The following is a 12,059-nucleotide window of genomic DNA, read 5'->3' on the forward strand; positions in this document are numbered from 1 at the left end:
CTCCCATTCTGAGGGTTGCCTTTTGGTCTTGTTTATGGTTTCCTTTGCTGTGCAAAAGCTTTTAAGTTTCATTAGGATATGGGGAGGGAGAAGGGTAAGCTGTGACAAAGTGAGGGAGTGGCATGGACATATATACACTACCAAACGTAAAATAGCTAGCTAGTGGGAAGCAGCCGCATAGCACAGGGAGATCAGCTCGGTGCTTTGTGACCACCTAGAGGGGTGGGATAGGGAGGGAGGGAGACGCAAGAGGGAAGAGATATGGGGACATATGTATATGTATAGCTGATTCACTTTGTTATAAAGCAGAAACTAACACACCACTGTAAAGCAATTATACTCCAATAAAGATGTTAAAACAAACAAACAAACAAACCAACCCAGATTTCTCTTTACTTAAATGTTGCAATCTGGTTTTAGTTCCAGTCTTTTTTTCCCCATGGGTGATTTTAAGGCGGACCTCTGAGGACACACCTGACCAGCAGATGCACAAACTTTTCTTATGTCTAACTCATCTTCTCCTACCTTCTGTGCTAAGAATTGCCCCTGCGAATGAGTCAAATCCAACAATGCAAAATACTTAAAGAATTTTAGAGGATGTTTTAAGGCATAGTGGCTTCTACTAAAGAATTTGTGCTTTTCCTGTTTTACTGAATTTCATTGAGGGGGTAATTGTCTATTAAAAGTACTAAGTAAACTGAGGAACCATGGTGATAAATTTTTAAATCTTAACCTTTTAAAACTGTGAAACCAGTAACATAGGAATATTAGGTCATCCTATTTTTCCTGTGTTTTATTTATAATGTGAATGCAGCTTATTATTCCTTTCCCCCTTTTTCTCCTTTTACTTCAAAAATTGTTTTAGTAGGAATAATTGGCTGAAGGGACTAGAAATATATAAAAAAAAGGAAAACAGGTAAGAAAAGAACTGAAATTTGAAAGTAGATCAACGCTTAAAGCTGTGGAAAGGAGTGCACAATCATTGGTACACAGAATAGATAAAAATGCCCAACACTTTTGAGTGATCAGCAGTGGGGGGAAGCAGGGCACAGAATTGGGAGGAATACGTGGGATATTGGTAAAGTTCTACTTCTGAAGTGCAGTGGCAGGTTCATAGTTATTTCACTTTTTATTCATGCTTGATAACCTTTGAACCTTCCACATAGTCTTCTGTATGTACCACACACACTTGACTAAAAAAAACTAGTACCTGGAAATTTCACCCAAATAGTTATATTAATCAAACTGCTATGCTACCTGGTAACTTTTGGAAAAATCACACTCTCTCTCCCTAAAATGGAAATGGTAAAGGACACAGGCATTGTGCTCAACTAGACCTGGTTTTGATTCCAGCTCCGCTGCTTCGCAGTCTCCCTGAATGTTTCCTCACGCACCAGTGGAAGTGGATTACCTACTCCCTGTACTTCATCTATTGCACTCAATACTTATCATCATTACTATTAGTGTGTCAGAAGTTTTAAAATGGGAACTTTCAGTCACTGGCTTCATCTTCAACTCTAGGAACAATGTTTTTTTGGCAGGATGATAGTACTTAAAAAGAGCGAGTTTCCTGTGGCATGCGCTGAGCTTTCTGTGTCCTAACAGCTGCACTGCTCATGAGAAGTTAATGATGTATTTCTCACTGAAACAATATGAATCACGCCTCATATTATTTTTTTAAAAAGGATTATGATATGTATGATGCTATAGATACAGTGAGTTGCGTCCCCCCCCCCCCCAAATTCATACATGGAAGTCCTAATCCATGGTATCACAGAATGTATACTTGGAAAAAGGGTCTTTAAAGAAATAATTGGGTTAAGGAGGGCATTAGGATGGGCCTTAATCCAGTATGACTGGTGTCCTCCTAAGAGGAGGAAATTTGCACAAAGACATATACAGAGGAAAGACCATGCAAAGACACAGGGAACGGACATTCATCTAGAAGCCAAGGAGGGAGGCCTCAGAAGAAACCAACATGGCTGACACCCTGATCTTGGACTTCTAGGCTCCGGAACTGTGAGAAATTAAATTCCTGTTGTTTAAGCCACCCAGTCTGTGTACTTTGTTATGGCAGCCCTAGCAAACGAACACATGTGAAATGTGGGAAATTTGGTTAAAATGCTAACAAGTTTTTGCTAAGTGACTCCACAACTGTTTTCAGTATTCTTGGCTGAAGCTTGAATTACAATGAGCAAGAGCTGGGAATAAATGAACTTTCCTATTTATAAGCACTTGGCTGCTTACCTTTTCTTGGTGTGTCCGTTTGGCTTCTCATCAGGGGGCAGTTCAATAATGAGCTGACAGGACTGAGCATGATCAAAGTTGTTTGGAGTCTTTGGGGAGCTCTGGGTGTCCAACATAAACACCTGCACACGTACACAAAGGGACAGGTCAGAGCACCACCATCCTCGACCTGCCTCTGCCAGGCATCGGCTGGATGGCCTTCGGCAAGTGGCTCACTCTTTCTACTCATTTTTTCACCTTTAAAATGAGGTTGGTAATGATTTCCTACTGGTATGTTTGTTGAGAGAATTAAATGAATTAATATGTGTGTATTGACATATGCAAAGCATTAGAACAGAAGAGTAAATCACTCAATAGAAGTTAGCTGCTGGCACGAATAGTAATAACACTACTGCTTCTGCCACGTGACAAGTCATTACACTCCAAATAGCAAGGCCTGACATTTGATGTTAAGAGTAAATAAAAAGGAGCTATGTTTGTAAGAGGTCTCCTCTGCTTTAGACGTCTGTTTGGTACATATTCTAAACCATGCAGGAACAGGAAACTAATTGGGACTTCTCCTGTCAGGGCTGCTGCTGTGGCCATACTGCTCTATTAACAGACAATGGGAGAGGTGACTTCGAAAACAGTAGCCACTTCTCGGATTCCGATCCAAATGATTTCATTTGACATTATTTAATATACCTTCACTACTTCCCTTTGGAAACCTGAGTATTCTTAAGGAATTTTTTTCTTTCCAAATCTTGTTAAATTATCAGATAATTGAATACTGGGTTATCTGAAGAGTAAATATGGGAGAAGGTTTGGGACTGAAGAAGAAAGTAATACGAAGAAATGAAAGATTCACTAACTGTTTTCTGCTGTTCTTCTCCATTAACTATTTCAGAACAGGATTCCATTTTCATATCCTTGCTGTGGGTGGAAAGACTGCTGGATGCACATGGAAAAATGCCTCATCTAGTCAGCTGTGAAGGCTTTCTACTTAGAGAAGCCACCCCTTCAGAGGAGGACCACCCTCTTGCCTTGTCTGTTATGGTTCCTGGCCAGAACCCGTGTCCTGGGATGTTAGGAATGTGCTCAGCAGCTGTGCGTAGTTGAAGGTGGGAGGTTCTTGTCCCACTCTCTGAGGAGAGCTGGGGAAAGCGCTTCAGAAGCCAGACCTGGCAGGAAACTTCTCAACTAATATGGTGAACGTGACTGAGTTCTTTTTGTTGATAGGGCATCCTGGGTTATCAGTGTGCTAAGGGGAAATTCTATTAAGAATTAAAATAGATTTTGTAGAGAAAGGGAGCCTTTGAAGATAAACCCCAACTCACTTCATTTTCCCAGTGCATATTTCTGACTGCATATACATTTATAAAAATTGTTTAATATTTTAAACACATACACATATGTATATGCAAACATCTTCTGCATACGAAACACAATTCAACTATGTCTGTTGCTGTTAAATGAGAGTGTTTAGCCAGCTAATCGGTGGCTGGGAATTTAGTCCATTTTTGTTTTTCCCCTATTATGAATAGCACTGTTATGAATATATGTGAATTAAGGGACAGTGCTGATAAAAGCCCCATGCAGGGTTTCTTAGAGGCAGATTGACAGGTCACTTAAGTGTCTGAGGACATAGCTGTAGCTCATGCTAAAGCTGTAAGGACTTCTGTAATTTAGTGATTCACTGACTCAACAAATATTTAATAAGTGCCTTCTATCTGCCCTGCTCTAGGACTACCAGTATACAGAATATGTTCTCTGCTCCTGACTCATCAGCTTACAACCAACTTTTGTGACTTCTGCCATGTGTCAGAAGAAAACGTCATTGGTACGTGGTGATTCCTGCACAGATAACTAATCTGTAAAATTAAGATGTACTTAACGTTCAACTAAAATTCATTAAACAACTTGTAAATGTTAAGCTCTTTGCTGTGTATGGGAGATATAGGAAAAAAAATAAGTTTACCATTTTTAGGCACTCATAGTCTAGCATTAACAATAGTATTTCAGTAACTATTTATAACATAAGTAGTGCAAGTCAAGTTATGTATGGAGTGCAGTGGCCGGGTGGAAAAGGACCCTATTTAATCAGGGTACTGGAGGATGCAACAAGCTAGAAATGGTGAGAGGACCATAACGCTGTTGACTAGGTTCAAGTGATTTCTGGAAAAGAACAGCACTGGCCAGAGCTCAGAGCCAGGACACATATGTCCCTAAAGGAATGAAAGGCAGTGTGGTGATGCACGGCCTTCAGAAACGACCCCTAGCAATATCTCCAGCTTCCAGAGCCTCTGGGATCAAGAACCCCACCCTTACCTGCTGAGCCATGGCTCGGATGCGCCAGTACTCGGCCTCAGCACTGGGGGAGGAGGAGGGGGCTGCCACCCTCACCTGGCAGCCTTCCCCGCTGAAGCTCTCGGTGCCGCTGTGGAAGCAGCCCAGCAGATCCTGGGGAGAAACACAGCAGTCGTTCGCTGGGTGCAGCTGAGTTCATGGCTCTAGGCCCTGTCTTTGATCTGACATTGTCACTGTGTCTGGGACAAAGTACTGATCCAGCTACCTTTTTCCCACCAAGTGAGACCGCCTGCTACAAGGAGGGAGGCGGAATCCAGGCGACCCAACTTGAGGAGCACCAGGGAGCTGAGGAAGGCTGGAGGTGCCCTGGTCTCTCCTCCAAGTGACTTACCTTCACTGGCTTGAGCGTGGCCGAGAAGGCGTCCTGCAGGGCACAGCAAGCCAGCCTCCACATCTCCTCCGTGAACACGGGGCCCGCTGTCACGAGGACGTACCTGCCAGGAGAAAAAAGGAAAGAAGTCTTGAATTCATATATTTTATTGTCACAAAAGGTAGGTAGGTCCTTCCGGACGCGTGCCTAGATTTAGTCTATAGTTCCCTTGCAAGTCTTGCTGTCTTTTGCCACTCTTGCCTTCAGCCCATCTGGTATGCCATTGTCCTAATACTATTTCCTAACCCATTTAATGTCAAAAAAATATCAATGGATCCCCACTACAAATAGGCCGATGTTTAAACTTAGGCTTGCATGTACATATTCTATACTAATTTTCCCATTCCAGCCCAATTTGCCACGCCTCCTCTACACATAACAAGATAAAACCCTCTTGTAACTCTTATCTCCATGTATGTGTTCATGCTGTTCTTCTGCTTACAAAGTCGCCACCTATTGGAAGCTAACCCACCTTGGGAGATCTGACCAAGTATCATTACTACAAAAGGTCTTGCTAACTACTCTACACCCCAGGCGTCTTGTCCTTTCATGGCATTTATAGTTCCTCCTGCCTATTATCACTTTTCCCATGACTCTCTTTGTTCTGTCCTTTAGAACAGGTTGTATGCGCTCCCTGCGGGTGGGGACCTTGGTCACATCACTTTCTGGGCAGCAGAGCACCCTGTATAATGACTTACACAGTAAATATTTGCTGACTGGATGAAATGAAGAGTTAGTAGCACAGTCATTTTTATTTATAAGAAGTAGACTGCTACCATCAAAAAATTTAATTCCCCTGGATTTCATCATAAAAACTCCAGTTTTGTGGAGAGCCAGGGAACTTTTATGTCACCTGATACAGGAGCAGCCCACTCGGGAGATGGTTTCTGTGGGCTTGGCCACACACGCCACCAGCAACTCAAAGAGGTCCTTCAGCATGGTGTTGATCATGCTCTCATACCTGATGTCTGCAGGAAAATCAAAGCAAGATTGCACTCAGCGGTATCGCAAAGGAACGGGCTGGACGGCATCTATACTACAGCAAAATAGGCGAGGCTAAATGATACAAAAAATATACAGGTATCTGGGAAATAGAACAAAGAGAAAAATGGCCATAACAATAGCAACAAAAATAAAACACTCATTACAACAAAAATTATCTTGGTTTTACCTAATTTTAGCTTGTTTCATCCATTTCTAGATATATCAAGATGAAATGCATGTGGCTCACCTTAATGTGTTGATGTACACTTTTCAAAGTATATAATTCATCTACTTATGCAAAATAGAACATATACTATTATATAGCCTGAATACTAGCTAGTAAAAAATTTTAATTCTTAAAGGGAAAGATAAAACAAACATTCCTTACGGCTGATCGTTGAATTAGATTGAATTAAATGCTCTTAGTAAACAAAAAATCTTCTCATACCAACTACCACTTCTTGAACCTTTTCAGTTTGGCTTCAGTCTGCATGCTGTCCCCAGACTAAAGAAACTAAGACCTCCCAAAATCACATTCTGTTTGCCCAGTTCAAGGAATACGCCAGTATTCTTTTCCACAAAGTCCTTGCGATGACACAAAACCAATTCTCAGTGGAATCCTCAAGGGTCCTGGGCTGTGCAAAGCCAGAACCTGGGCAGAAACTCTACCACTAGGGATGCAGTTAGCGCCTGCACGTGGAAATACCCATTTTTCTTCTTTCTCGATCGGTGTGTTTTTTTCAGGGCAAATTGTCCTTACTAAGCTTAGTGGAGACCCCCATTTCTTATCTTTGCTTTTTGACTCTTCCTTGGGGTCAAGTTCTCATGAGTTTCTCTAACCTCGCCAACAAGGGAGCCTCTGACCTCACCTCTTCCTTTAAACTTCTGTACGTCTTTCCCTTTTCTTTATAACCTTTAGGGCTAGCAGTAAGATTCCTCCTGCTCCCAAATTTCCAGATCTTTCCATGGCTAGAATCTATTTCACAAATGCTGCTCCACTGGTACCACAGCTGACATACAGCTCCCTCTCTGTCTGCTGACTTCAGCATACTACCCACCCCACACTTCCAAATCTTTTTCAAAGTGCCACAGATATTAAGACCCCTCTCTTCCCCCCTAATCTGTTAAGTAACCTCTTGACCATAATTTGAGCCTTTTCTAAAACCCTGCCTCTTCCATTTAGCCTCCACAGATGCAGCAGGACAATAGGATACACTCTCTCCCTTACCCCCAGCCTAGAGGGGTATTTCTTCTTTTTTTATTTATTATATACTTGAACTTGCCTCCCCTCTCCTAATGCACAGATATCCTAGACCTCGTTAGGTGTTTTATTTTTAGTCACACATGTATTTTAAGCATTCTGTTTGATAATTTTGTAGAGGACACAGGGGTACCAATTTTCTTCTTGACAACCTACTATTAGAAGGCTGGCACTAACCATGTAATTCTATTTTAATAATTCCCAGGACAAAAATCATGCACTGGTATTTACTAAGCACTTCTAGACAATGATGCTGTCTACTAAACAACTATTCAGCATGAGCTGCTCTGGCACCATAGATACCTGAGTGGATGAAGCTCTGAATGTGCTCCACCACCAGCTCACAGGACAGACCAATGGCATGCTTGAAGTTAGCAGAGGCCACGTCCCAGTAAGAATGGTCGTTATGGCTACGGCGAAGCCAAAGGGACATCACAGGAAGGAGAAGGTGAACAACTGCATAGATGCCAAACCCTGGTCCTGAAAAAGAAAGGTCAGCATCAGAATTGTGATCTTAGCACCTATCCTGCAACAAAAGGGCAGCGCCGAGTGACGGCAGAGGGCTTCCCATCTCTTTCGCGGGAGCTCCCCATTCTGAGAAGGAACAAAGAAAAAGAATTTACCACTGATTAGGAAATATATGTTCTTTGGTGACATTTTTCTTTTTTGTTTCTGCATGATTTTAATTACATAAGTAATACATAAATATACTCATTAAAAATTCAAACAATACTGATAAAGCTAAAGTATCACTTGATCACTTCCTTAGACCCCATAAACATAAAAATACATATACACATATAAGAAAAAGTTCACCCTTTGAACTGTAAGTACGTATATTTATATGAAACTAAGAGTACATATATTTATATGAAACAAAGAGAAATATATACATATATTTTATTACTTTTATATAAATGGGATAAGGTAAACCTTGGTCTGCATGTTGATTTTTTGCCCATAACAGTTACAAGTTAGAGATCATTCTGTGTCAGCAAATTTAGATATTCCTCATTTTTATTACCACATACTATTCCAAACTATTCAAACTGTATATGCATTAGTTTGTACTTATCCATGTACTTATCCATTCCCTTACTGATGGAAATTTAAGATGTTTCTATATTTTGCTTTATGAACAACACTGTAATAAAAATATTTGTGGAAATGTTGATGGATTTTTAAAATTCTGATTACAAAAGCAAGGTATCCTTTTCATAATAAACACAGAAAACACATGAGAATATACAGAAGAAGAAAATAATATTTTGATGTATTTCCTTCTAGTACTTTTTGAATGTATTATGTTTGGGTGTATGTGTATATTTATAAATGCTTCTCATAAAGCTGAGATTGTACTCCACGCTATATATATTTTAACATAATGCCCTATAAACAATTATTGATGTCATTAAATATTATTCACAGATATTCATTTTAATGCCTGTAGACATTTACATGATTTTACCATAACTTATTTAACCCATTTAGGGTGTTCATAATTATTTTGGTATTCAAGATGCTTCATCAAACATCATTATATATAGAATGTTATCTTCATTACTGTTAATTTCCTTTGATAGATTTCTAGGAGTAGAATTATTGGGCTAAAACGCTCTTCATACACACTTAGTAGTAGAAAATGATACTGACCAATAAAACAGATTTAGAAATAGTGGCATATAATTAATTCTATAAGATACCTGCTTATTCTTGGATAGAAAGTCTTTAAATTTTTAATGTGTAGGAGTAGCTATAATGGTGCTCCTGATAAAAATTCTGATATAAACTTTGCTATGGATCTTAAAACAGTATCACTTATCAAGTCTTCATCAGTTTATATTGAATACAAAACTCTTATTACTCGAGAATTAAACTAGTGGTTTCATTTGTGGTTCTGATTCTGTTAGTGAAAACTAAAATTTCTATAAAAAATTTCTTCGATCTTGGGAAAATTTGGATGAGTAAGTGTGCATGCTAACCTTGACTAATTCAGAACAAGAAATAAATTCCCAAGGGCCATTTCCTGTACTATCAGGAACTCACTAGATGTCTTTTCCCAAATATAATCACCTATGACCCTTATACAATTAAGATGTTGCTGTCTTCATACATTTGAGTGGTTGGTTCATGTCAGTGGTAGATCTGTTAAGCCCTAGTGACAGCCCTGGGGCCAAGAGTATATCAGACCCAGCCACAGAGGAAGGCTGTAACCATAGAACAGAGCAAAGCCAACTGGCTCAAGGGGACATTGATATCACAGCCTTGGCCTGAATATAGTGGGGTTCTACACATTCACCTACCTGGCCACCACCCATTATTTATAAATGGGCTGGTGGGAAACCCGTAAACAATACAAGGACATGTCTTAAATGTTCAACAAATATATATATCGAGCATCTATTATGCTCTCTGGGGTTACATCAGTGAAATAGACACTCATACAGATACCTTCCTGAAAAAAGTTATATGTATAACAAACTCCCTCGAAAGACAGACATAGAAATATTTACCAGGTGTTTTGGTAACATCTCTCAACAGCTCAAAGAGCAAATCCAAGGTCGGGGGTTGGTGCTGACGTGGACAGTTAGACACAGCTGCTGTGAGCTGCTCCAGCAGGATGATCCAGACTTCTATCAGACCTGGAAACCAAAGGCAGACCTCTGTGAAATTCAGTCAAACAATACAGAATCATCACAAGACCAAACTAAACACTATATATAAAAGGCTTCTGAAAACTACCAAGCGCTATATGGATATAAGGCATCACCCTGTAAGGTAGCCCTCAGTGCCTATAAGCATGGATAAATTATGATTTACATGTTCTGACAAAGTCAAAGAAAAAAAAATACTGTTCAAGTGTCCTCCTTATTCCCCTTCAGGAAGAAGGTGATGTGGTATGTAAATTCTACTATGAAATAATTGTTAGATTCATTGGGAGTTAATGATAGCAAAGTAATAATATCCTTTTAGTTCCATCACTTTAATCCTTTTCAAAAAAATTATTATAAATATATATAACAAAAATTTGCCATTTTAACCATGTCTACATGTGTAATTCAGTGGTATTAATTACACATATGATGTTGTGGAACCATCATTACTATTAATTTCCAAAACTTTTTCATTACCTCAAAGAGAAACTATAACCAGTAAGCAACAACTCTGCATTCTCCCCATCACTCCAGCACCTGGTAACCTGTGTCTGGCTTATTTCACTTAGCATAATGTTTTCAAGGTACATCCATGTTGTAGCATGTATCGTAACTTCATTCCTTTTTATGGATGAATTATATTCCATTGTATGTATATACCACAGTTTGTTTGAGGTACAAAAGTATCTAGAGTAGAATATACAAAATAGCTCACTCTATATCTTATTTTAATACTTCTAATTTTCCAGCAAGGGAAAACTGTATGAGAAGATGCAATGTTGAAATATTCCCATTTAAAAAAACCTACTTCCCCAATTTTGAATATCCCCATTAATAGGAGCCAAAACCAAAGTCATGGACAATAAATATAAGAAAACCAGGTGACAAGAAATTCTCATGAACCTCAAAATATAAGTGGGGGTGGACAAGCTAATTAATAGCATATGCAGGGGAAAGAAAAACATGTTATACACTACTGTAAGGGGAGCAACCAATAAAATCCAAGTGGAAAACTCTACGTGACAAAGAACCTCACCACTTCAACAAATAAATTGCAAAGACGTAAAAGAGAGTTGGAGAGGAAAATCTATAGATTGACAAGGACTTAAGAGATGGAGCAGCCAAACATGTAGGGTAGATCTTACATGAATCTTGAAAATTAACTGATATGTATAAGAAAACTGGCAAATTGGCTATAAGTTAAAAATAGCTGAAGCAGCCTCTGACGTGAATCCAGGCCTGTCAAGCCCAGGTGGAGTCCCGAGCACTCTGGGCAGTGCGGGCGGTGCAAATGGCCTGGCTCTGACCCGGAGGACAACAGGCTGCCCTGTGCACCTGAGGCCATTGCCCTGCCCCTCCGGCGGCTCCGGGTCCCCATTGCCACGCACCAGCCAGGCAGTTCCAGGAATTTGGATGTCCATGTCTTTGGGTGACCATTACTTCGCCTGCCACATGCTTGCGGGATCTTGGTTCCCAGGCCGGAGGTCAGGCCCGAGCTCCTGTGGTGGGAGCTCCAATTCCAAACTGCTGGACTAACAGAACCTCAGACCCCAGGGAATATCAATTGGAGTAAGGCTTTGCAGAGGTCCTCATCTCAGCACCAAGACCCAGCTCTATCCAACTGCCTGCAAACTCCAGTGCTGGATGTCTCAGGCCAAACAACCAATAAGACAGGAATACAGAAGCACCCATCAAAAATAAAAAATTAAATGACAGAAAAATATGTTACAGATGAAGAAGCAAGGTAAAAACCTACAAGACCAAATAAATGAAGATGAAATAGGCAACCTACCTGAAAAAGAATTCAGAGTAATGATAGTAAAGATGATCCAAAAATCTCAGAAACAGATGGAGAAAATACAAGAAACATTTAACAAGGATCTAGAAGAACTAAAGAGCAAACAAACAGTGGTGAACAACACAATTACTGAAATTAAAAATAATCTAGAAGGAATCAATAACAGAATAACTGGGGCAGAAGAACAGATAAGTAAGCTGGAAGATAAAATGGTGGAAATAAGTGCCAGGGAGCAGAATAAAGAAAAAAGAATGAAAAGAGTTGCAGACAGTCTCAGAGACCTCTGGGACAATATTAAATGCACCAACATCTGAATTATAGGGGTTCCAGAAGAAGAAGAGAAAAAGAAAGGGTCTGAGAAAATACTTGAAGAGATTATAGTTGAAAACTTCCTAACAT

The 12,059-nt window shown here is 39.9% G+C and overlaps 1 protein-coding gene across 1 annotated transcript in view; it reads right to left on the reverse strand.

Annotated features, from left to right (window-relative positions):
* ARFGEF3 (ARFGEF family member 3) overlaps positions 1-12,059 on the reverse strand; it is a 199,544-nt gene that overhangs the window by 13,977 nt on the left and 173,508 nt on the right. Inside the window, exons 26-31 of the mRNA XM_061206836.1 lie at positions 9,722-9,850; positions 7,512-7,688; positions 5,817-5,931; positions 4,925-5,027; positions 4,555-4,686; positions 2,248-2,369 (exon numbers count right to left, since the gene is read on the reverse strand). Of these exons, the coding sequence (XP_061062819.1) occupies positions 2,248-2,369; positions 4,555-4,686; positions 4,925-5,027; positions 5,817-5,931; positions 7,512-7,688; positions 9,722-9,850 (778 nt within the window). The remainder of the gene's footprint in view (positions 1-2,247; positions 2,370-4,554; positions 4,687-4,924; positions 5,028-5,816; positions 5,932-7,511; positions 7,689-9,721; positions 9,851-12,059) is intronic.

This window comes from Eubalaena glacialis, chromosome 12 (assembly GCF_028564815.1).
Source record: "Eubalaena glacialis isolate mEubGla1 chromosome 12, mEubGla1.1.hap2.+ XY, whole genome shotgun sequence".
Taxonomy (NCBI): Eukaryota; Metazoa; Chordata; class Mammalia; order Artiodactyla; family Balaenidae; genus Eubalaena; species Eubalaena glacialis.